Source organism: Castanea sativa, chromosome 1, assembly GCF_040712315.1.
Source record: "Castanea sativa cultivar Marrone di Chiusa Pesio chromosome 1, ASM4071231v1".
Taxonomy (NCBI): domain Eukaryota; kingdom Viridiplantae; phylum Streptophyta; class Magnoliopsida; order Fagales; family Fagaceae; genus Castanea; species Castanea sativa.
The window spans coordinates 59,246,317-59,272,500 of record NC_134013.1 but is presented as its reverse complement, the minus strand read 5'-3'; the positions used below and the strand labels follow the sequence as shown (position 1 = coordinate 59,272,500).

Here is a 26,184-nt window from a genome sequence, read left to right as displayed (position 1 = left end):
TAGGATCCCAGATGGTGTTAAACTCCAACACTGTGAGTTAGGAAAGTGGTTAGTTATGAATAGAGACCCAGGATCAGTGGTAATTCAGATGATCGCCTTTATTGAAGGTGGGATGGAAATCCCCATGGGTAAGGTCACCAGAGACTTCATTATGAACTATAGGTTGACCCCCACCTAATGTATCCTGAACGTCTTTAGAGTCCTTGGTAGTGTAGACATGATAAATCTCAAAATAGTGACCAACCTCACATGGCATGACGTACACTGGGTGTACAACTGTTAAATGGGAGAAAAAAAGGAAATAGACTAACTATTACATCAAATGTAGGGTTCCTTCTGTTAGGTTAATTTCATGCATGCCAGAATCAAATAAGGGTATGGACGAGGATTTTCTCATCGTCTCAGGAGACTGGAATGATGGATTGTACTGCCCCACCCAAGAGGGAGAACCAGGTAGGGTTCCCATAGACACTAGACGCGCTTAGGATTTGTGTATATACAAAGAATTTTTCCATGACTTTTTTTTTTTGTTTTTGTTTTGCAGATGAAGATCATACTGCCTCGAGCAAGCATCTCGTGAACTTTCCCGATGTCAACCGAATCCTCAGATCAGAGATCTTTCTTCACAACGATAGTCAGCTTCGGGTAGTGCACGTGATCCTCGGGTTCAATCCTATCTCCAAACGATTCTAAATTTCCAAGAACGTAATCAAAGCTAAGGACCTTAGGCTAGCTTGGATTGACGTTGCAGTCCCCGACTTTCTGATAGCAAGACCTCCTCTTGCTGGAACTCAGGACACTCAACTTCCAGCACCACTCGTAACCAAAATACTGTACTCCCTAAAGCAACCTCTACATTTGGACGAAGAAGCTAAAGAGCCCAACCCTGAACGTGTCCAAGAAGTGACAGGCAAAGACTTTGAGGTCTTTACCGATGAGACAGTCCTAGTACCTCACACCACCCTCCACGTCTCGCCCAAGTTAGCTCCAACCAAGAAGAAGCTAATATTCCAAAAGGGATGGTGTTCGAAGAAAAAACTCTAAACCTCATGGCCTTACTGAAGGCCCACGCTGGAGATTCTTCCCCAGCCATTCAAGTGATGCTGATGGTACCTCGACCACCAAATCCTGTTCCCGTGCGCATATCCTTTGGTGATGTAGTAGAGAAAAAGAGAGAGGGGGGGGGGGGGTAAGGAGGTAAGGGCCCTGATGATACTGAGGAGGGGGAAATCACCCGCTCCTTTCAGTAGCCCCCATCCAAGGATGCCTGAACAACCAGGGCCCAGTGGAAGAAGGGTACCTCCTCTAGTACCTTAAAAGAAACTGAAGGGGAGCAGCGACCCAAACCTTCTACTTGGAGATCCTTCTTCATGATGAGTTCGAGGGGCCTTGTTATGGATGACGCCAACCTACAAGACCACCAAAAGGGTAAGTCAGGCCTCGTGGCAGAGTGTTTAGAGAAGGCTCTATGCCTGCCCGAGGACATACAAGAGCTCAGGTCCTTCAGAAAATGTGAGGTCTTCTTGTCCCTGAAGAGAGACCTTGCCAAGGTATATTATCACCTCCCTCTTTCCATAAACAAAGATAATATATATATATATACACACACACACACTAGCATGCATCAACCTGACAGTATGTACAAGTAGCCTTCGTGGCCGAAGAATGGGTGGACCAAGCTCATAAGGCTGAAGGCAGTTGAAAAGGCCCATGCCGAGACTGATCAGAAGCTCAAAGAGACCCTCTCCCAACTGACTGAGGTAGAGAAGTCTTGGAAAAATGCTGAAGCTGCCTTGTCCAGCTTCGAAAAACAAGCTGCAGAGTCTTAGAGGCTCAAAAGAAGGCCGAAAACAAGTTGGTCTTGACTATGGTGGAGCTTAAACAAACACAGAAACAACTGCTGGCCAAGGATGCCAAGATGACTAAAGATGAGCAGGCGGCCTATGACGCGGGTGTGACCAAGACTGCCCAACTCAGGGATGTTACTTTGGCCTTTTGCCTTGAGGTATGGGGTTAGGCCCTCAACATTGCGCCTGGCCCCCAGTGGACCTTGGCTCTGACCCTACCTCCTTCTTGACCTAGCCTGCCATTACTCCATCTAACATATCAGCTACAAAAAAAAGGGCAAGAACAACCAGCCCCAGTGAAGGTGGTGGATGTGGAGTCAGAGGAGGTGGCTGAAGTAACTCAACTAAAGTGGAAGAAAAAGGAGAATGAGCAAGAAAATAAGGGAGGAAAAGAGAAGGAAGCATCAACATAACTTAGCTCCAGGCTTAGAGGCAATCAACCAAATGTGTAAATCAGCTGAAGTATAGTTGATGCCCCCCCTCCCCTTCTTATGTAATCCAATTCTAAAACTTTAATGAAAATGGTTAAACTTTACCTTACTCTAAGCTTTATTTGTCTGATTGTATTTTTGGCTATATTTATTTATTTTTATAACATTTTCACCTTTGATTAGCTAAATCACCCCTTTACCTTATTATTTACTTTGGCACAAAGTTTAAGAAAGTTACTAGACTGACCCTTAAGACAATGGTTTGGCACTTAAAAGAAATTACAAACAACCCCTACCTTAATTTGGACTCAGAATCCCTAAAGGTCCAACTGCATTGTGCCTGTAACTCGAGGAAGCAAGCAAGTTCCATAACTTCACTATATACTTGTACAACCTCACACACAAGTTAATTTACCCGAAAATATCTCATGGATATACTTGCAAATGCTTTAAGTGATGCTCATGGGCATATCTGCAATTAGGTTATTATGACAAGGGTCTTAGTCATCTACTGCAAACAGACCAAGCACTAATTTACCCAAGATATGGGGTCCGAGGGACCAGATGCAACCGATGTTCTGTTTAGTACTTAGCACAGTAGGAAAGCATTAATCTATCCAATGTAAGTGGTCCAAGGAACCAGGCGTGACTAAGGTTATGTTTAACACTTAGAAAGATATGAAAGCATTAATTTACCAAAAGTACATGGTTCGAGGAACTAGGAGTGACCAAGATTTTGTTTAACACTTAGCATAGTAGGAAAACGTTAATTTACCCAAGGTACGTGGTTCGAGGAACTAGGCATGACCAAAATTCTATTTAACACTTAGAAAGATATGAAAGCATTAATTTACCCAAGGTATGTGGTCTGAGGAACCAGGCGTGACCAAGGTTTTGTTCAACACTTAGAAAGATATCAAAACATTAATTGATTAGCAATTGAGCCACAGAGACAATAATATTGAAATAAACCAGTATTGAATGAAGAGAACCTCGTACCATTAATAATAGTAACGATATAAGTTATTTACATTCCAAGGACGTGGAACCACATTCTCATCCAAATCTTCCAAATAATAAGCCCCAATCCCTGCTACTGATGTTATTCGGTATAGGCCTTCCCAATTGGGGCCCAACTTCCCCCAGGATGGGTTCTTTGTGGTCCCCACCACCTTTCTCAAAATTAAATCTCCTGGAGCTAGTGGCCTCAACCTCACTCCTTTATCATATCCTTGCTTAAGCCTTTGCTGATAATGCGCTATCTTTATTGCAGCCGCCTCTCTTCTTTTGTCAACCACGTCCAAGCTGTCCGAAAGTAGGCGGTTATTTTCATCAATGTCAAACTGATCAGTTCTCAGGATCGGGAACCCTATCTTTAGAGGGATTACTGCTTCTGCCCCATAGGTTATTGAAAAAGGAGTCTTTCTAGTTTATCTTCGGGGCGTGGTAAGATAAGTCCACAACATGTGGGGTAATTCATCCACCCACTTTCCCTTTGCATCATCCAATCTTTTCTTCAATCCAGACAGTATGACATTATTAGTAGCCTCAGCCTGACCATTCCCTTGAGGATAAGCAGGAGTAGAATACTTGTTTCTGACTTCCCAACTTTCCACAATATCTTTGGAAAGCTTTGCTATCAAACTGAAGACCATTTTTTGAAATCAAGGTGTGTGGGACTCCAAATCTGGTGATGATATTCCTCCATATAAACCTCTTAGCGTCCACATCTCTGATGTTAGCTAATGGCTCAGCCTCTACTCACTTAGTAAAATAGTCTGTCCTGATGAGTAGCCACCTTCGGTTTCCTATAGCTCAGGGAAATGGTCTCGCTATCTCCAAACCCCACTAAGCAAATAGCCAAGGGTTAGAAAGTGGATTCAGGACTCCCCCAGACTGATGAATATTTGGGGCATATCTCTGACACTAGTAACACTTCCTCACATAATCCTGAGAAGCTTTCTGCATGCTTGGCCACCAATATCCTTGGGTGAGGGTCCTATGAGCCAAAGACCCTTCTATATAACTCTCACATATCCCCTCATGCAATTCTTCCAACAAAGGCTCCATTGCTTCAGGATGCAAACACAATAAGTATGTTCCCGTATAAGAACGTTTGTACAACTTCTGTTCTTTGGATAACCAATACCGGGGAGCTTTCCTCCATACCTTCTCTGCCTCACCCTTGTCCTCGAGTAACATACCTCGCTTCAAAAAAGTCACTAAGGGGTCCATCCAGCTCGGCTCAACCTGGATGCTATATATCTCAGCCAAGGGCTTGTTTGCAAGACTAGAACTGACCATATCTTCAACCATAACGACCCTAGGCAAATTTAACCCCAAAGAAGTTGTAAGAACACAAAGTTTGGCGGCCCAAGCCCACCAAAAATAGTGATATTGGAGTTCCTAAACCCGGCCCAAAACAACAGATATTTGTACAAAGAGTGGGATGAACAAGTGTGGGCTTTGTATAGGGACACAGATAGGGAAAGAAAGACCAAAAGCCTAAGGTTTTAATATATGAATGGATCTTTACAAGCTTGTCCAAGGATAATGTTCTTGGTTGTTACAAATACTGTTCACTATCTCTCAGCTACTATTCTCTCTGTTACTTTTCTTTTTCAATTCTTGTTGGATCCTTTCCATCTGAGAATCTCTTTCCTTTATATACTTCATGACCTCTTGCATCCTGGCCCTCCCTCTTTAATTTCCCCAAACCCCCTTAGGACACTTATCCCATTAGACTTTTGGTGAAGGTGGTGGAAGGAGTCTCTGAGTTGTGGATCCACTATTCAGGTTACTTCCTCATTAATACAGCTGATAAAGCTGTTGCCAACCATTTAATGCGGAGGAATGGGTGAGATTTTACAAGAAACTTCCCATAAAGATCTTGTTTACCCCCTGAGGCACTCCCCTCCTCCCACTATATCCCTCCAAGGGCACGCTGTCACCTCCCATTTTCTCCTCTGACCACTTCACTCCTCGGGCCGTGGATATTTCTTCAAAAAGAACAATTGAAGGCTACAACGGCGCTCCACATCTTCGGTCCTCAGATCCCCACAGTATAGATCAAGAAGTTCTCATCAATTTGACTATTTACAGGCAAAAATCAATCTTGAATAAAGTAAGATATTATAAAAAATACCCAATTCAGGTTTATTTTATTATTTAATAGGAAACACCAAAACATACATCATTTTATAAAATCTACTATAATTTTTCCCTGAAATTTATGTTAGACTCTTCACGGACATGGCCATGATTTTTGTTGACTAGATGATCCTAAAACTCGGGCAAATACGCCATGAAATTCCAATTCATTTTGAAAATTAATTTATTATCAAAGAATGTGTGCCATTGTTTTTATTGGGCCATTGCTTTCAAAAGGAATTACAAATTTTCCTGAACCAGTCCTATGTATTTTAGTATCTCAAAAAATAGTCCTATGTATTTTAGGGAATAATACACACATCTAAATTTTTTGGAAGTTCATTTAATTGTCCTTATATTTTTATTAGGGAACATGTCCAATCTTAATTAAATCAAGACAATTCGTGATTCATGACATGTCACTTTGGCATTGAAAGAGAAAAAACATTTGATCAAGTGATGGGACCCACATTGCCACATGGCAATCCATGATTGTTTCACATGGTAATGCCAAGTCTCCAAGGTTTGAACTTTCCTAATTGTGTAACTTGTGCCACCATGGCAGCCCACAATCACCTGGTTTGAGGTGTGTTCAAATTTACTACAGTTATGTTGCAGTGCCAGCAGCAATAGGTGCACAACTATTCTTAAGCAATGGTGAGAACAATGGGTTTAGTGGGAACATCTTAGGCCAACACTTGTCACTAACTTCAGTGATGGCTTTATAACAAGCAGGACTACTCAAATAAACTTTTCTCTTGGAAAGAGATCCATGAATCTCAAGAATGCACCCATCAATGCTTTTAAGCGATGACTGGAATTTTGCAATGTCTTGTTCCAACTGTCCTGCAGATAGTCCTGGGAAAGGTAATAGCATTTTCTCAAATAGCTTGCTCACAGTAATCTGATCATCTCCTAGAAGTGAAGGTGAAGGTGTAGCTCCTCCAACCAGTTAAACAATTTTTTTTTTTATCGTTGATTGAAAAGCTGGGTTAAATGGGAACAATTTAGGCCAACAACGCTCTCTCATCAAATTAATGGTTTCGCAACAAGTTGGTCCAAATAAGCTAATTTTGCCACTAATAAGTGAATCAGTAATATCTGTAATACACCCTTGTACACTTGAAAGAAATGACCAGCATTGTTGTATATGTTTATTCGCATGCAGTGTTGTTAAAAGTCTTGGTAAAGAGGACTTGCTCGCAGCTAGTCTGGAGACCCGTCCATTTCCTTTAGGTGATTGAGCACAAGAGTTATGAAGCAATGGAGTGAAGATGTGAATAGAGGGGAACAATTTAGACAAGCAATTTTTCTCAATTAGTGTGATGTCATCGCAACAAGAGGAACCTACAATGCTGAATTGGCCATTGATAAGTGAACTTTAAATTTGAGCCAAACACCTTGGTATGTTTACAATAGATGACAAATATTGCCCATTTGCTCCTGAAGGTCCCGCAGCCCTAGGAATTGATAACAATTTAGGTATTTGTGCCAACTGAGCTAGCCCAGTGAGAACTAACACTGCCAAACATACAAATAACAATATTAGAGCAGTGTTTGGTGATTTTTTAGCCATTGTTCTTAGCAAAATGGATAAACTTGTAGTGTGTGTGACCAACGGTTTATTGGTAGTGTTGGAAGATGCTTAAGGCTAATGGAAGTGAAAGGATAATAATTCATAATACTTATCTAAGACATACAAACTAAAATGTTTTTTCACTTTTACTATCTCAAAAAAATACTAAGACGTCTTTTAGGGTACGTTTGGTACGCTGAATGTAGATTGCATTAGGGATAGTAATCTTTATTACTGGGAATGGAAGGCATTGTAATGGAATAACTATTACTATCCATAAGTTTGATTATTACATATAAAAAGCTTGTTAAAGATAATGTATAAGGAAATTTTATATTTTTGAAAATATATTAATTTTAAAACCTATTATATGCACTAAGGAATAACTGTTACATCCATTTGAAATGAATAACTATTACATGTAATCCTCATATGTGATTAAACCGAGAAAGTTTCAAAAAAAAAATCCGAGAAAAAGAGGAGGGCTTAAAAAAAGTATTGATTGGTGCAAGTATCGATAGAATATAGCTTATTGGTTGAAATTTAATGAAATGGCCAAAAATAGGTAGAACGAATTGGAATGGGGTGAAATTTTGGCCAAGGTAGATCAAAGGGAGTAAAAATTGATTGATTGGCAAAAAAAAAATTCCAATAATTTTGGCTAAAACGGAATGAATCATGATAACACGACATGCCATGTTGTGTTATTTCCAATAAAAAAAACTGAAAATATAAGAGATCATTTCAACAATACAATGCAAGCAGCTTAAATATGCACAATAGAGCAAACTCGGTTCATTTGAAATTGCATTAGGTGAGAAGAGGACATATTTAGAGGCCCCAAAAGCTCTTTTGCTAGAATAACCTTGGCATTTGGCAAATCAATTATACAGATGATTCTACAGACGAAACTTCTTAACATCATTTACGGAAGTAGCAAGTTGTAAGTAGTGGAAAGCAAAATTGACATTAGTGGTAAATCTATGTAAAAATGAAGTCTACCACTACAAATTGTCATTTCTACAAATTGTTGAAAAAGTCTTGTCCATAGCTAAGTTGTCATTATAGAGCTTTTAGTGTGCCCCAAAGTTTTAATAAAAAACTCTAAAAAGGTCAAATTAATTTTTTTTTTCAAAAAAATCTGAGATCTACTCTTTCTCTCTCTCTCTCTCTCTCTCTCTCTCTTTATTATTTTTTTGTGGAAGTTTTGAAATGCCAACAATCTCCATATCTAGGGTTGTAAACGAGCCAAGCTTTGCCAAATAGTGTGTGTTTAAGCTTGGCTTGAGCTTGAGATATGCCTAAAAACAATGTTTGAACTCGAGCTCGTGAATGTACCAAAAAGTTTGAGCTCAGCTTGGTTTGATTAATTAGTCAAGCCAAGCTCGAGCTTAATATCAAGCTCAAACTTGCATCATCAAATGCTTATATCACCAAAAATCAAGTAAACAATATATATATATATATATATATATATATAGACACACACACTCATTGTATCATGCTTCTAACACTCGTGATTAGAAATTGTTTAAATTACAACTTTATATAATTAAATTCATCCATCATCATTCATTGTCTATAGCTTGAGTAAAATCATGGCTCCACCCCTGCATACGTGCGCAACTATTCTTGAGCAATGGAGGGAACAATGGGTTGAATGGGAACATCTTAGGCCAACACGTGTCACTGACATTAGTGATGGCTTTACAACAAGCAGGACCACTCACGCCAAATTTTCCCTTGGAAAGTGATCCATGAATCTCAAGAATGCACCCATCAATATTTTTAAGCGATGACCAGCATTTTGCAATGTCTTTTTCCAACTGCCCGACTGATAGTCTTGGAAAAGGTAATAGCATCTTCTCAGAGAGCTTGCTCACAGTGATTTGATCAGCTCCCGGAAGTGAAGGTGCTGGTGCAACTCCTCCAATTCCAGAGCTAGTTAAACAAACTTTTTTTATCGATGATTGAAAAGCTGGGTTAAAAGGGAACAATTTAGGCCAGCAACGCTCTCTGATCAAATTGATGGTTTTGCAACAAGTTGGTCCAAATAAGCTAATTTTGCCACTAATAAGTGAATTAGTAATATCTGTAAGACACCCTTGTACACTTGTAAGAACTGACCAACATTGTTGTACTTCTTTATCCCCACGCAGCGTTGCTAAAAGCCCTGGTAAAGAGGCCTTGCTCGCAGCCAGTCCGAGGACCTGTCCATTTCCTTTGGGTGATTGAGCACAAGAGTTATTGAGCAATGGAGTGAAGATGTGAATGGAGGGGAACAATTTAGACAAGCAATTTCCTTCAATTTGCGTAATGGCATTGCAACAAGAGGAACCTACAATGCTGAATTGGCCATTGATAAGTGAACTTAAAATTTGAGTCAAACACCCTGGTATGTTTACGATAGATGACAAACATTGCCCATTTGCCCCTGAAGGTCCCCCAGGCCTTGGAATTGAGAACGATTTAGGTATTTGTGGCAACTGAGCTAGCCCAATGGGAACTAACACTACCAAACATACACACAACAATATTAGAGCAGCGTTTGGTGATTTTTTTGCCATGGGTCTTTGCAAAATGGTTGAACTTGTAGACTGTATGACTAATGGTTTATTAGTGGTGTTGGAGGATGCCTAAGGGTAATGGAAGCAAGAGGATCGCTATTTATAGTATTTATCAAAGACATAAAATTAAAACGTTGTCTAGTTTCATTGATGCAAGTGCAACAGTTTTATAATTCAAAACCAGTGCTGTTAGTACTTATGGAATCAATGCCATCTTAAATTAGGACTAAGGTAAGTTATATTTCATTGATGGTGGTAACAATTTTTCTGCTAATCATAATCTTGTAAATAATGAAATTAATAATAATAAACCTGAAGGGTCTTTTGGCATATGCATCAAGGCTTCTTAATATAACTTTTTTGGTTGCTGTTACTCTTCCCATCAAGCAAACACAAGTAACACAACCAATAATACTCCCCCCCAAAAAAAGAAAAGAAATTATGAGTGATTTTTAGGCTTAAAAAGATACAAAGCGTAAGCCTTTTTCCCTTTTATTGACTTGTGATTTAAGTATTTTTATAATCTATCTTTAATCAACAGCATCTAGACAAGTTCAAAAATAAATAAATTAAAATAGAGCACTCGAATTGATCTTTTAGCTGCTTGTTGAACATAAAAGAGCGTCCAAGATGCACTAAAGTTCATTTAATTTCAATTTTCATACAAAATTTGCTATGGGATCAGAACTTGAGAAACATAAAATAGGGTGTGAACATGTTAGAAATCCTTCTCTTAACATAGCAAGTGAAACTACAATAATTTCAAAAAGCTATGCTTTTACCTTTTGAAAAAATTATCAAAAAAATAGCTTCTAATATCTCCAGAGTTTCCCAATTCCCATTTTCAATTAGTTGTGGAACACCATCCCCCCCCCCCCCCCAAAAGAAGAAGAATAAAGAGACATGAATTTTCTCTCTCTCTCTCTCTCTCTCTCTCTCTCTCTCTCTCTATTTTGGCAGCAATTGAAACAAAATAAAGTAAAAGGCAAAAGAAAATTTAATAACACAATTAAAAAAATAGAAAAGTGTGATAAAATTCACAATATTTTAAAATGAAGCTACAGGATGCCCTTTCTTCCATAATCTCTAGTACATCACAAAATTAAACTCAATCTCACTCAGGTATAGTTGGAAGTTATACAATCACAAATACCATTAAATTTCAGCTCATGATATGTCCTTAAAATCCATCTGAATATTGCTTTCTTTTTAGGATTGATGACAATGGAGGGAGAGAACTGAGAAGTTTGTTTTTCAATATTTTGAGCGAACCAGGGAGTGAAGGCCTGAAGGGGTTTTTGTATTTGTCTTTTTCTTCTTTCTTTTAAAAAAAAAAAAAAAAAAAATCGCCGTTGCCGGGGATCGAACCCGGGTCACCCGCGTGACAGGCGGGAATACTCACCACTATACTACAACGACCAGTTGGTAAGTAGTAAAGACGATATCTTACTTAAGATTACTTCTGGTCGCGAATACCAAATTCTTTTACTCATTGTGCAAGCAAAGTAATCTCGGTTAACATAAACTTCCTAGATTCAATAAATAATCAAAATTGAAAATCCATACAATTTTAACTACCTTTACTATGAACAAAATTAATAAGGGTAAAGAACTACAATTTTGAGTAAAGTTGGGGGCGCTTGTTCAATTTTAAAATTTAATGAATACATTATAAATTTGACATGATTTTTTTTTATTTGAATTTTTTTCTTTTTACCTTTTTTTTTTGGTTTAAATATATATATAATTCAATAGGCAAAGGTTAGAGAAATTTAAACTCTGAATGTTTTCGTTAAAAACAGTAGGAACTACTAGTTGGACTACAAAACTTTAAACTTTTTTCTTTTACTTGATTTATTTTTAAATTTAAGTTTGTCCCATATGTCAAGGTTTCACATGCCTAATTTACTTTTATGAGGGCAGTTTGGAATTAATGTTACAACTTTTTAAAATTAGAAAATAGCTTTATTCAATTTCGAAGTTTAATTACATAATCATATATAACTCACAGAAGAATCTTGATACCTTTTTCTAACCAAACTAAAAAAATTTCTATTTGCTATGCTTTCTTTGGTAGATATTGTTGAGGACACTTTGGGCAGATCAACAAAAGGCCCAAAACCCGTTAATTTGTCCGACTCAAAACAACTGGCGCAGGCTTTGTAATGGCAAAGCTCACAAATATTCAAGTCAATAACCCATAAATTTGAGCCTTGGAATCCAATTAAGCTAGGCCCACTAAGCCAACAGCAAAAAGCCATTAATATGGCCCAATTGTTGGCAAAATCATCATATGAGAGGTTGGTTTGTAAACCCCATGAATTCAAATTCCCTAGTTTTCAACAACAAGAACACAATATAATGAGATTGGCTAAACTTGGGCCCACGGGATTAATACTAGCCTAGGAATGGTCCCCAATTGAGACATAAACAAAAGATCAAATAAATTTCTTCTTTATTATGTGACCAAGCTCATACAAAGGAGAAAGAGCCAGCAAAGGGAAGGAAAAATGAGCAATGGATTGGAGAGCAAAAGGGTCATTCCACATCAAATGAGCTTGGAACACAAAAATTTCACAAATGAGCTTGGAACACATGTGAGATCATTGGGTCCATGATTGATGTCATGTGTAAGTGTAGGAATTCACACAAAAAAAAAAAAAAAAAATCTGCTATGTAATTAATAAGCCTTACTCCGACATAACGCATTCCTTTCATAAGCAATGATAAATCACCATTAATGCAAGGTTTCCATGATCATTTAAATTCAACAAGTTGGGAATAGACTTTTCTTTTTTGGGAAGCATTTTTCATGGAACTTAAGCAACCAACTTTCCATTCTTAGAGATTTCGTACTTTTCAAGACAAACTCAATGCAAGGAGTGCTAATACTCAGTAGCCACAGTTGACATTCTTCTTATTCCGTGTGTATTTGGAAAAAATTATTTTTGTCAACTTATTTTACTTTTTAACTTATTTTTGCTATTATTTATGGGTTCCACCGCACTTTTTGGTATTATTCATAAGTCTCACTGTATTATTTCAACTAACTTTTACCTTTATCTATAGTACTTTCAGCAAAAAAATTTCAGTTTCAATAAAATAAGCGGATCTCAAAAAGACTCTCAATAGATTTTCAAATAAAAAAATTATCTTATGAGATGGTTTTATGAGACATCTCTCTCACAACATGTATGAGTTCCAAATATGTGAGAGAGAGATCTCATGATATACCTTCTCCTTTAAGTGGTTTAATATTTAAAAATCATTTTAAAATAAGGAGGAACATAAAACATAAAAGGGGAGATCAGATTAACTCCAAACCATAAAATATAGAACTCACACACTTGAAACAATTACATTCCTATATTTCTTGGCATTCTAAATCTATACAATAGATATGCAGTACATTTTTATGAGTTCCGGATTACATAAATAGGAGTATCTCTTTCTACTTTATCACACGATTCCTAATTCTTGCATATTTCCTAAAGCTAATGCCCTATTTTTTCCCCAAGTTGTAACTTGTAAGGGCTGGATGCAAGACTTTTTTCCCTCTCTTTTGCAGGTTTCTTGAGTGTTGCATTACCTCAAGACACACAACTAGCCTTCCTCATCATTCATGTGAATACAAGTAGCCGATTCGGCTCCCTGAACTAAATGCGGGTCATCAAGGAAGCTCAATTAACCTTGGAAACATGGCAAACGAGCAAAAAGATCCCAAACAGACATGAAGCTACACAGTTGCAGCTTTTGCACACACACTAAAACAGTAAATCTGAAAACTTGGATGCTGTCCTTGCATCTTTGATGAGGTAGCCAATACTTGAACTCGGCATTGAGGTGTTGTGTATAGCTGCATAAATGAAAGCCGAGTCCCCTTCAAGTTTTGCTTCTTAGTTCTTAGATTCCAACTTCCTTGCAAACGCGAGAACTCAAATGGAAATGCTGCCTTTTAATACGCCAACTTCATTTCTTGGTTCTTTCTATCCACTTAAAAAAGTTGTTACTACTTCATAAGTTCATATTACAATTTTAATTTTTAACTAAAAAGAATATAATGAACATAGTGATACTCATACTAATTGCAATAGAAGGTAGGAAGTTAGCCCAAGTCTTGCAAATTTGCTTTGTTTGGGACAATTCTAATAAAGTGCTTCTCCCTTATGGGTGAGGCTTAGGTTCGCATGCATTGAACCCATTAAGATAGTGACATGTGTTCAAAAGTAAATACATGTTATAATCTCAGTGGGTCTAATGCAACTGGACAAAACCTCATCCCTCTCTAACAATGTATTTGGATGGCAGACGAGAGAATAGAGGAGAGTGGATAGAGGTACTTCAATTTATCTTGTTTGAATGTTTTTTTAAAGGAAGAGAGGAAAATAATTGAAAATTTTAATCTCTCCAAATTGGAGAAATTTGGATGATGAATTCCATATGTTAAAATATTTAAATTATATATATTTTTGAACAAAAGAAAAATATAATTGTTGATTTATATAATACTTTTATGATTTTCCTGTCATTCTATTTTAATTTTTAAAATATCCAAATAAAGAGAGAAATTTATAAACCATTCTTTTATCTCTTTCTCTTATCTCATCTCTCATACCCTCTTCACTCTCTAGCTTCTTAACAACAACAAAAAAATCCCTATTCTCCCCGGAAAAAAAAAAAAAAAATCTAATGTTTTAGATACATTTAACATCATACTCAATAGTTGATATTGCATCTTCACTCTCTAGCTTCTCAACAAAAACAAAAAAAATCCCTATTCTCCCCAGAAAAAAAAAAAAAAAGTTTTAGATACATATAGCATCATACTTAATAGTTGATACTGCATGTATTTAAAAATAATGGCCTAATGCCTTTTTTTTTTTGGGGGGGGGGGGGGGGGGGGAAAAAAAGCCAATGCATTTTGACTATGTAATCATGTAGACTAAAAAATGTTCAATGCATTTTGATTGTGTAATAGTGTAAACTATAAATTTTAATATTAGAAAACAAGTGTCTTACGCTCTGCTTTGTTTCGACGAAAAAACTCATATGAAGATACTTTTATGTATTTTTCAATGTTTAGTAACATTAAAAAAAAAAAATAGTTAGATGAAAATTAACTTTTAGAGATTTTTTTCCATTAAAATTTTTTAGAAAACAACTCTATCTCACAACAAACTAAGGAAATTTAGAAGATCGTTCCTAACTTATTTAAGGTTGCTACCAAACATAGAAATATGATATAATTTTATAGAAAACATTAACGTTGAACCAAACAAAGCATTAGTATGGATTTTAAGTTGAGAATTAAGACAACCTGCTGGCTTTTAGCACACAAATTTAGTTCGCTAATAAGCAATTGTACGCCCAAGAATATGAAAGCATAGGCTGAAAAGGATTTGTATGGGTCTCTAGCTGAACATGAAATAAAGTCCACAACGCACCAAAGTTTCTTTAATTTCACTCTTCATACAACATTGCTATGGGAGCAAAACTTAAAAGACTTATCAAATATGGTGTATAACATGTTAGAAAATCTACTCTTCACAAAGCAAGTGAAAGTAATTTCAAAGCTATGTTTTTACCTTATGGATTTCCATTAACTCAAAAAATTGCCAAAAATACAATTCTAGTATCACCAGAGTTTCTCTATTCCCATTTTCTCCTAGTTATATTAAACTGTGGGACATTTCTTGGGATAGAAAATGATCTCTCGCTCCCTCCCCCCAGAAAATGAACACTTTAAAAGAAATAATTAAAAGGAAAAGAGAAAGCATACAACCATTTTTTTTCTTCAAAAAAGCAAAATTATGGGAGTTGACTGAGGTCCAGGCAGGTTTGATCCCGAGACATACTTCCAAGAAATACCTCAAAATCATGAATTTGTGGAGGGCTCCTGTGCCTTTTGACGCTTGGCAGTAGGCTCTTCATCTTCATGGTCAACAGTTCCATTCAAAGCCTGAGGACCCAAAAGAGAGACGTGCTTGCTGGTTATTTTACGACCTGCCCGGAGCTTTGGGCCCCAATGCCTTTCAGGATTTGGAAGGAAGCGTGTGACCTTCTTGGCTTGTGCTTTGCTAAGTGATGCAACAGCCCGAGCAAAATTAGCCTGCCCAAAAGTTAAAAAAAAAACCAAAGAGACATGAATTTTCAGTCACTCAATAGATCTCTCTCTTCTCTCTCTCTCTCTCTCTGCATGCACTTGTGCATACTTGCACGTGCATGATAGGCTATCTTCAGAACATGTAGTTTAAACTCTAAAGGGCAATAAACTAATTAAAGGTAAGGTCAAGCAATATAGCAAACAACAAGAATCATTTAACAATAAAATAAAACTGCATGCATAATAGGTTGTCTTTGGAAAATGTAGTCTGTACTCTGAAGATTAAAGGTAAGGTCATCAAAGCAATAGCACACAACAAGAATCATTTAAAAATAAATAAAAAATAAAACTGCAATTTGGGAGGTGACACATACTTGAAGAACTGGTTCCTTGGCAAGTATCACACTTCCTGGCTGATCTGGTGGCTGAGCTTTCACTGGATGATTTTTGACCTAAAGAAAAGGAAACCATGTCATTTCTCCTGAGATGGTCACATTTACCCACTAGCAAGTCAAACTGCACTCTGTTGTATTACTATTTAATATTAATAGTACAAATACTGTTTTACCACTGAAGTACAAAAGAAAACTTTGATTTCCTTCGATTGAATAAAGGCCGCCTATTTTAGTTATATATTCATTACAATGTAAACCAAGCCTAACTGATCACAATGTGTATATTTTTATTTATTGAGAGGAGTTTAGCTGATTGAATTCACAAACCTAAAAAGGCACCATCACTGGTAATTTTTTAATTGTATTTTTTGATAACTCTATGGTAGGTATAGGTATGAGTACTACTTGCATAACGTGGTTGTTGTTAAAGGCTGCATTGAAGGAGTTTTTTTTTTTTTTTGAAGATAGTCTTCAACCAATAGCAATAGGTAGTGGGTTCAAGTCTGGGAATCAACCTCTCCAAAAAAAAATTTGGGGATATGGCTGTCTACCAAGACCAATCCCAGATCCCACAAAAGAGGGACTTTTGAGCTCTGGATATGACTTTTTCACACTGAATTACTCAGGCAAACAGGCCTCCAAGATTGGGATGTCTGGCAGAGTGCTTCACCTCCTTGCAGAAAGCAACACCAGAAGGGTGAGGTCTTAGCAATTAACTTCTAGAACTAGATAGTATAATAGGCCTTAGGCATTCTGAGCTGGAAGGAGGCAAGTAAATGAACGAAGGCCTTTACCACTAATGAGAAGAAATCCACTGTACACTCGTCAAGTCTTTCATAGAATGTAGACTACCAAGTGAAGACTTTCCAGTTTCCACTTATCAAGAAATTTCTGATATAGTTGAAATCTAAACAATAGCCAGTTTGTGGAACCCCAAAACAAAATCTAAAGAATAGATAGTTTGTGAAAACATGAAACAAGATGACATGGATACATGAAAATTTAGCCATTTCAATTGGTGGCTTAGAAGATTCATATGCAAAATCAAAATAAAGAAACCAAGATGAAAGTGCAGGGACCTAAAGAAATGGATACATGCACATGTTGAAAAGATAATAAAAGTGAATTCTTACCCAACACCGCATTATATCCCAAATGACATCCATGGGAGCATCCGATTTCAGCCCCAGTGGATTCACATGAGTTCCAGATATGCGATATCCAGCATTGATCACAGCTGAACGGAAAATTACTGCTGATGGAGAAGTGCATTTAAGTGTGGCGCATAGGCTGTGCAGACTCACAAATAGAGGAACATCAGGCAATTCCTGCAAACAGTATGATCATGGAATGAGAATTTAAAAGAGGTAAGATGGCTGTCATAAGGAGGAAATTATCAAATGACAAGGTCCACACACTGCCCATAAGCTTCACCATCTGAAACCAAACACTAATATTTATTTTTCTCGACTAGAAAAACCCAAATAACTAAAAAGAATATTATAAAACATAATATGTAGGATAGAAACCAATTATATATATATATATATATATATAAATAAAATACATATCTATAAAAGGCAACAAACAAGTGTATAGTGCCGTCAGTTAAGGCATATTAAAATGTGGCGTTGACTAGACACCAATCTTCCTTGGAAAATTTAAGAATTACCAACCAATCCATTGTAAACACTCCCTCCAAAATGAATAACTATACACACCTCAAAGATACAACATCAGGGTAAAGTAAACAAACACACCTCTGATACATTCGTCAGTGCAGCAGAGATTCGAGCATAAGCAGGGTACCGGTCCTGCATAGATTTCACATCTGCCAGTATGGAGGTTACCCAATCTTGATCATGGATGGGAGCAGACCATATAGGTCCACCCATGTTAAATTTCTTCCCACAGTCATTGCATTCTTGATGAACTGCAGGGCCGAACCCAGGCAGATATCTTACACTGTTGTTCTAGAAGAAGAGGAGGATTAAAGATCATAGCATTGTTAGAATTTTGATTTGAACTAAGAAACAAATTAATTATCATACATAACTAGCCCTACACACACACACACACACACACACACACGCACATTAAATGAACCCTTGGATCAATCCATAAAAACCGATACATTAGTGGTTAACAAGGGCATATCAATAATTGATATGCTTTCTCTTTTCTTTTTCTTTTCCTTTTTTTTTTTGGGTAAAGAAAGAAGGAAGTTTTTTTATTGGTAAGTTACCCACACACGCAGTGAGTCTTGAACCCAAGACATCACCTTCCATCCCATTATTATGGGAGGAAGTATGAGTTGAAAAATAGCTCATTGGGGATACACAGAAGATCCTTTCTAATATAACTTCTCAACAAAACTTTTCTTCTATGCCCCACTATCATCTGAGCAACAAATGGAACATCAGTAATCAGACACACAGTCACAACGTAGAACATTCAATCCCATCCAATACCCTGCTATTTCTTGAAAGTTGAATGCTGCAGGAGTCTAGAGCCTCAGGTATTTTATGGCGCCCAAAAAAAATAAAAAACAACAACAACAACACCACCACCACCAAGTCAGTCCAGTTTTAGCCAGAATGGTTGATGCACAGCATCTATACCCTCATGTCAACACATAGCCAACTGATTGTCGCAAAAGCACAGACCAGTTTTTCCAACAAGCTTTTTTTTTACTAGAACTATCACAGACTAGGTTTTATGAGCTTGGCTTGGAAATAGGAACAAATGACCCTAGGTTATTTTCAAAATGAAGAGGGTGTGGGGTGGCCCCTGAACTTGCATGGGGGGTACCTGCTGATTGCCTAGTTTCCAAATTTTGTTGTGTATTAAATCCTTGACAGTATCTTACCACCTGAAAGGAACCAATGACAGCCCATGTGCATGATACACTGCTGGTACTGTGACAAATCTAATGCTTGAAATGAGCATGAAAATTTTTAAACACACACCACTGTAAGAGTTTGTAAGAGCACGTAACATCTTGGAGCTCTTTAGAACAAAACCAATTCATCATAAGAGATATGTTAGTAGCTTTCATAACCTCCCTCTTGAATTTTTAGTATTATCTCCAGCTAACATAGTTGAAGCACTCAAAATGAAATCATATTAGGTTATTGTCATTCATAAATGGGCAAAATTAGTGTTAAACTACATCTATGTCAACAACAAATTACTAGCAGCAATGTCATATGAAATAAAGATGTGTACCTTGGACATAGTCCTCCCAATAGGCTGAAGATGAAAAGAATCACAACCAATGCACTGATAAACATATGACAGCTTAAGGGGGGTGTTTTTCATTGCACTTGCAGAACTGCAGCCAATTAGTTCAGCCTCCAGTCAATATCATAACAAAGTGCTATTCTATCCACAGAGTCAGCTAATTCTGAATTCATTCAAAATAGATAAGACACCTACGTGTATATGCGAACAAAAACACGGACATAAAAGCCCATCTTAACAGACAGAACAGGAACTATGTACCGCTTGTACCGATTTGCATGGCTCTGCATTCAAGAAAAAGAAAAGTATGCATAAGATTTTTCTGTACAATAGCAAGAAAGTTTATTTGATAAAAAGGGAAAAAGTTTCTTCCCTTGTTGTAAACACTCCTCAACATGAGGTATACGTAGGCATAACTAGGCTTCTCCTCCAAAAACGAAAGACTCATTTTCTTAATAAAGGGGGTTCGAATGACAATAAGAATAACCAGAGCCACAGGCCAAAAAAAGGACAGAAACCTAAAAGGAAACTTGTGATGGCAGGAATAAATCACTAAAAACTCAATTAGAATACATGGCAGAAACTTTTTAGAAAGGGAAGTAAAATTGGAAATATAATTATTTTAACAAAAAAATGTGCTAAGCCTTTTCAATTGTTCAAATTTCAAAAGGAAAAATCATTCCCTCCCTACATATGTTTTTTTTGGTAGAACTCCAGCCTCTAGTCAGTGAAATCTTGGCTTTCTCAAACAGGTGATTATGATGATCAATGAGGCATTGAACAACCATAAACCAGAAGAAATCCTTTATATATTACATTTGAGGGGTGTTTGCCATGTCATAAAAAATAAAAAAAAACCCTCGTTAGCTTGGAATGACACAACTTGTTTTAATTTTCTTTCAGTGTGGTGAAACTTTTTTGTTCAGAAAACAGGTTCAAAATTGGATCAGATATATCCTATTAAAACTGGTTTTGAATTGGGCATTTCATGTTCACATTCTCCCAAAAATATTAGTTATATATAAGTTGAAACAAGTTATGTGGCTTGCCAAACACCCCCTGAGGTTTGAGGGAGGGAGAAGAACAACACTAAAGCAAATCTCAAACTACAAATAACCGTAAAATGGCTGGTGTTTTGTGGATATCCAAGAAAGTAACAGTGACAACCTTTCTACATATTGCGCCAAAAGGAAGCAAATATATGATTCTTAATCCTACAAATATACTGGTATTTCTAGATCCTAAGAAAAAAAAGAGGATATCCAGGTCATCCAACTCTCGTGTAGGTGCCTTGAGAGGTGATTTGTAATATCTCAGATGCACGTTAAAGTCCAACTCAAACAATTAGCAGAGGTATTCCCAATGCCACTTAGGCTTTTTAACATTTGCAGAGAAGTCTGTAAAATATAAGCTTTGAAGAGGGATACCATGGTCATTTTATTCTAGTGAATAAAATTGACATTATGAGACAATTCCATCTCTTAGGGCTTTCACTAGCCCTTATTTTAGTAATGACCTTTGAAACATAAAAGGCACAAAACTATGCTCAGATGGTGCCCTATCAATCTTTATGAGGCCTCACCCGTTTTCACTTATATTAATGAAATTGTTTAACCAAAAATGTTTAATAGTTTAAGGCTTCTTACACAAGTGATGATAAAATAAAACAAACGTTTTTTTTTTTTTGGGTGTGTTTTTGTACTAGCAAAAAAAAGAAACTAATTGCACTTATTTTTTCCCTTATAAACACTGATATCCACTAGTCAAATTCAAGGGGGGTCAATCATTTGGCTGTACTTATTCAAACCAAATTTATAAGATATCCATCATATCATGTATTTTATTTTGAACGGTTCCAATCTAAAAGTAACATCGCCAATCTAAACAAAAATTGGTGAGACCCCATCAATACTGATGTGATGACACCTTGTCATAGTTTATCGTAGTATTGAATTTCTAACGAGTGACTACCACTAGAAAAGTTTAGGATTACCCAGTGCTTACCCTACCAAAATGGGTTCCCACCCTAGAGCATTTGAATCAAGAGCTACTCTCTAGAATCAAACTTGCTCACTTGCACTTGATAGCCAAATTCATTGTGCAACATCCCTACTTAATTAGGGAAAAAAAAAAGCAATTCCAAATGTTACAAACCCCACCCCTGATAGACATATACATATTGCTTTGTTAGATAGAGCAAAGGTAATACTTATAATCAACTAATCAAAATATCAACATGGAAACACACACACACACAAACAAAGAGGGCGTTTGGATAGCAAAACGTGCGTCCACGTTCAACTTTTTTTTTTCCACGCGCATATGTCACTGTTCATTGGCCATGAACAGTGATTTTAGGCCAATGAACAGTACTTTTTGGGATGAACAGTAATTTTTACACATTAAAAAATTATTTTTGTACAGTGTTTTCAGTTTTCAGCAATAAGTTCTATCCAAACGGACTCAAAGACAACCAAAACAGAAGGGGAGAAAAAGGGAAAGAAAGATAAGAGGACAGAGTTAAACAACTCAAACAGTTCACAAAGTTTTTAGAATTTTTAAAACATGTGGCAAACAAACTACAGTGAAATATTGACAATAGCAGTTCTCTTTGCTTTTGCTCTAAAACAAAGGAAAAATAAAACATAAAAAAGAATATTTTCAATTACTTATATGTATTTCAAAGGCATAGGAATACCTCAATGCACGCAAGGAGGATCCTCAAAGCCATTTCATGGCAATATTTCCCTCGTGATGGATAGGAACCATATCTAATAATCAAAATAAAAAAAGGTCGATAAAAAATAAGCCCAATAATCCGAAAACCATAGTTTGATTGAAGGTGAGACAAGTACAAAACCCTCACTTGGAATAGCAAACCTCCCCACTACTCCCACATAGTACTGCCATATCAGTTGCAGTACACATCAGCATGCCCCCATCTACAACTGATTGGACAGCAGAATCCAAGAACACAGAAGGTGCGCCATAAGGGTCAAGATCAACCTGAAACACCAATAACCAAAAAAGATTATGAATAATGGATTATTTTGAAAATGTTGATAAATACTAGGCTAACTTTATATCCTAATATATCACAACAGGAGGAAAGATGGGTGATAAGTAATCCTGGAGAAGTGAGAACAGGGAGTGAAGCCGTCCATTAGTCTTATTCAGATAAGTTTGGAATTGACAAAATATCCAGAGAAAATGACCTATAGATGCTTTTTTTTAATTTTTTTTTATTAATTCTTTCTTTTTCCATAAAATACATATAATCATATATATTTTTAAAAGCACATGCGTACCACATCAAATTCTTTTGGATGGGTGAGCATAAATACACGAGCGTCAGCAAGATGTGGCTCCACCTTTGAACATGCTACTGAACCATTAAACTTTATATTTCTCTTGCAAGCTTCAACAGAAACTGAAAAAAGAGCAAATGATTGCAACAAGTATTATGACTACAGGCCTCATTCAGGCGCTAGATAATAACTAATAAACACTTGCACATGGCTCAGTAAGTGAATTTTAAACTGGAGGTTGAATTTTTTTTTTTTTTTGGGATGACAAGGAACCCCCTCAAGGTATGGGTCAGTGGGACCACCACTGAAGGGAAAACCCCAGATGCCTACACACCCCCACTGAGCAAGCATTGGATAAATCATAAAATGCCTTGACAAGGATTTGAACCAGAGACTTCTGGGTTTATAGGCATAGGGTAATTGTGAAGCAACACAATTATTAGTGGAAAGGGAGGCAGGAACACATATCTGCAATATACACACAAATGTTTGTTCTACAAACATGTATCTAGTTTTCTTGGACTAGTGTGTACATGTATCTCCAGAAAAGTAAGCATTACAAAATGTAGTATAGTTTTTTTGGGATAAGTACAAAATGTCATATGCTGAAATATAAATAGCAACCTTTATCATTGTCTACTGCCACAACTTGGCCTATCCCTTCTACTTCACGAGCATATCTTAGAGATCTCAACCCAGAAGCTGCCAAGGCCTGTACATTCAAAAGGAAATCACAAATTATTTAATAATAGTAAAAATTCAAATATTCCTTACAAACTGTTCAAACTGGAACAAACAAATGTTATTAAAAAATGTTAAATTAATAACAGAAGATTATAGAAACACCTCGAGAACTCTTGCTGGCTTCAGCTCTCCACGTCCTTTTCCCTCAGGAGTCTTCACCGATTCTTTTGAAATGCTACATGGTTCATCCTGATGTACCTCTTCAGACACTTCACATTCTCCATTAGCTTCTTCATCATTGATGAGAGATTCATCAGCTGCTTCACCAGCAGGTTCAGAGGAATCCTTCTCAGAAGCCTTTGTTGCTGCTTTCGTTCTTTTCAACAAATATGCTTCATGCTCCTGTTTGCGTTTGGTTATAAATGTCCTCAAGACAGCAATAGACATGTCTCTGTTGTCAACCTGATTATTACATATTGAAACAATTAGAAGCCTTCACGTGTGCAAGAAAACCACAAAGCTGGTAACAGAAGGTAATTACGACCAATAATTAGCTATAACTGCCAAAAATTACCCATACCATGTAGCATCTTCCAAAATATTATCAATATAATAGAGCAAAGTTTGAAGATCACATTTTGTTGTTTAGAAAAGTTTGAACTCTGAAGGTATCATCCCAGGTCACACTTTAGAGAATGGCATGATGAATGAATAACAAAACTTATCTAATCTTATCTTCCCATCTAAAATCCTCATCTGCTATAATCTCCACCTCAATTCACTAATTGCCACATTAAGAAAGCTCAAAACAAGTCAATTGTAGCTTATTGCATTTAGATTATTTCCTTCTTCTTCTTTTTTTTTGGGGGGGGGGGGGGGGGGAAGGGTGGGGATGAACTACACATGAATAGGAATCTATCTCTCCAAATATAATTGGGGGCTAGGCTGCCCACCAATCACCACTTACATCCCAGCAAAAGTGGGAGCTTTGTGCGCTAGGTAGTACCTTTTTAAACTAACATGCAACTAAGGTCTTGAACCCAATACATCACCCTCAAACCCATTCTTTTGGGAGAAGGAAGTGCCAGTTGAGTTATAGCTCATTAACGCATGTAATCCTTTTCCAATATCAAATGAAAAAGGCAATGTACACACACAAAATCTGTCACATACTGAATTTCTGCTCAATTCCAGAACATTTATAATCTCAATCATAAGCAAATCAAAAGGTTCTCTTTGCTAATTATATAACACCCAAAAACCTCAGTGAATAAACAATTGGACTTCAATTCATATTCTACTAACAACCAAACGTTTCAACACCAGAACCCCATCAAAAAAAAAAAAATCTGAGCAACCAAACATATATCTTCAAGTACTAACAAGGACCCATCAACGTCCCAAGTCAGAATCCCATCCAAAACACAAAACCCATTAAAAAAAAATTATCTTTTCAACAAAACATAACAGAAAAACCATAAAATTGCAAAAAAAGAAGAAGAAGATTAAGGCACCTGGCTGGGATTGTAAAAGACCTCATTTTTGCGCATGAGAATCTCAGCCTCTCCCTCCTTGATGATAGTATAATCCTGGGGATCCGCCGACATTGTTCCTCCTCCCCCTCCTCCAGTTTCATGCATATCCTTCTTCTTCTTCTTCTTCTCCTCGTACCTTGTCCTTTGCTTATTACTATATATTTACAGACAAGACTTTAAAAAGAGAGAGATAAGCTAAAGACTTATTTATAATACAAATGAATCTTATTGGGGGAGTTTTTAAGGTTTTTGCAGCTGGGAGAGTTTGAGAGAGGTCGTGCAATGCAACAAAGAGAGGTATGTATGTCTGTGTGACTTTAGCCTGACATTATATCGGGTTGTTAGACGGCTAGTTGTGTCGAATTGATTTGAAACCCTATGAGGATTTTTCTTTTTCTATTTTTTCCTTAAACCCTAATAAGTAGTAGTAATAATTTACTCCAATAACTATTGAATCGGTGCATGCTAGAATTTGTTGGTCTTGATTTTCCTTTTACTAATGTGAGAGAGATGTATGGAGGATTTGTTTTGGACTTGTGGGCTCATTATTTATTAGGCCCTGTTTTTTTACATCAATTAGGCCTTAATTGAAATTGCAAATGAGAGGCAAATCTATAGATATACTTTCTATGAGATTCCACAAACAATAATGATGCATAACTAAATGATGGCGTGCTCCAAAAGGTCCAAAACTCATTAATTTTAGAGAAAACGCATGATACTTAACACTTATGGACCCATCACTTTTATTGGTAGAATAATTATGTACTCATTATCGATTAATTAAACTCATGCTCTGACTCATTATTTATATTGAAAGACATCAAATGATGTGAGAATCCAAGTCAAAAAGGCCGATATTATTTTTATTAAAAAGATACTAAAAAAGAGAAAAATAAGTGTAAGGTAGGAGTAATGTTACGGTTATAAACTATTTTATAATTTTTTTACAAACTATTGATATGACCAACTTCTTATTGGTTTTTATCTAAGTCTACCATTTTTATTTAACTACTCACCACATTAGTAGTTTGTAAAATTTTTTGTAAAAAAAGTTTGTATCTCTAGCATTACTCGTAAGGTAGTTTTGTTGACCCTCCCTATTGGGGGGAGAGAGAGAGAGAGAGGTCCCTACTTGGCCACATTAATTTCAAACTCAAAATAAGACCGCAAATAAACCAAACAGTTTATAAATAATTCAGGCTTATTTCAAGAAAAATGCCTGTTTATGTTCATTTGTTTAGTAAACAAGTCAAACTCATGCCCTAATTTAGGCCCAACCATTAATAATGAGTTAGTGGACAAATTTGTAAACATGAAGCTTGGTTTGATTATATATAGTATT

The 26,184-nt window shown here is 36.6% G+C and overlaps 3 protein-coding genes and 1 non-coding gene across 4 annotated transcripts; all 4 read right to left on the bottom strand.

The window, feature by feature from the left end:
• Positions 1-3,279: 3,279 nt before the first annotated feature.
• Positions 3,280-3,933, bottom strand: LOC142630928 (uncharacterized). The gene is made up of 2 exons (XM_075804998.1): positions 3,767-3,933; positions 3,280-3,583 (listed from the first exon to the last, which is right to left on the bottom strand). Exons 1-2 carry the CDS (start codon positions 3,931-3,933, stop codon positions 3,280-3,282), a joined length of 471 nt encoding a protein of 156 aa, XP_075661113.1.
• Positions 3,934-4,204: 271 nt separating this feature from the next.
• Positions 4,205-4,594, bottom strand: LOC142630920 (uncharacterized). Its single transcript, XM_075804985.1, has one exon. It carries the CDS (start codon positions 4,592-4,594, stop codon positions 4,205-4,207), a length of 390 nt encoding a protein of 129 aa, XP_075661100.1.
• Positions 4,595-10,918: 6,324 nt separating this feature from the next.
• Positions 10,919-10,990, bottom strand: TRNAD-GUC (transfer RNA aspartic acid (anticodon GUC)). The gene has a single exon. It is a non-coding gene; the product is annotated as a tRNA-Asp (tRNA).
• A 4,143-nt stretch (positions 10,991-15,133) lies between these two features.
• Positions 15,134-25,215, bottom strand: LOC142615707 (tRNA (guanine(26)-N(2))-dimethyltransferase 2-like). The gene is made up of 12 exons (XM_075788476.1): positions 24,819-25,215; positions 23,467-23,766; positions 23,245-23,332; positions 22,621-22,742; positions 22,179-22,318; positions 22,011-22,083; positions 19,508-19,596; positions 19,298-19,403; positions 17,830-18,042; positions 17,203-17,397; positions 16,049-16,126; positions 15,134-15,680 (listed from the first exon to the last, which is right to left on the bottom strand). Exons 1-12 carry the CDS (start codon positions 24,942-24,944, stop codon positions 15,447-15,449), a joined length of 1,764 nt encoding a protein of 587 aa, XP_075644591.1. The 5' UTR covers positions 24,945-25,215; the 3' UTR covers positions 15,134-15,446.
• Positions 25,216-26,184: the final 969 nt, after the last annotated feature.

Bases quoted from the DNA above. Each gene is read 5' to 3' on its own strand.
- LOC142630928 (XM_075804998.1), bottom strand. From the start codon at position 3,933: ATGGTCTTCAGTTTGATAGCAAAGCTTTCCAAAGATATTGTGGAAAGT. The intron at 3,584-3,766 runs GTGGGTGGATGA...ACTTTCGGACAG, and splicing joins TTGGATGATGCAAAGGGAAA to CTTGGACGTGGTTGACAAAA.
- LOC142630920 (XM_075804985.1), bottom strand. From the start codon at position 4,594: ATGGTTGAAGATATGGTCAGTTCTAGTCTTGCAAACAAGCCCTTGGCT.
- LOC142615707 (XM_075788476.1), bottom strand. From the start codon at position 24,944: ATGCATGAAACTGGAGGAGGGGGAGGAGGAACAATGTCGGCGGATCCC. The intron at 23,767-24,818 runs GTGCCTTAATCT...TGTAATAATCAG, and splicing joins TCTTTTACAATCCCAGCCAG to GTTGACAACAGAGACATGTC. The intron at 22,743-23,244 runs GTTGCTATTTAT...CTCTTTTTTCAG, and splicing joins GGCAGTAGACAATGATAAAG to TTTCTGTTGAAGCTTGCAAG.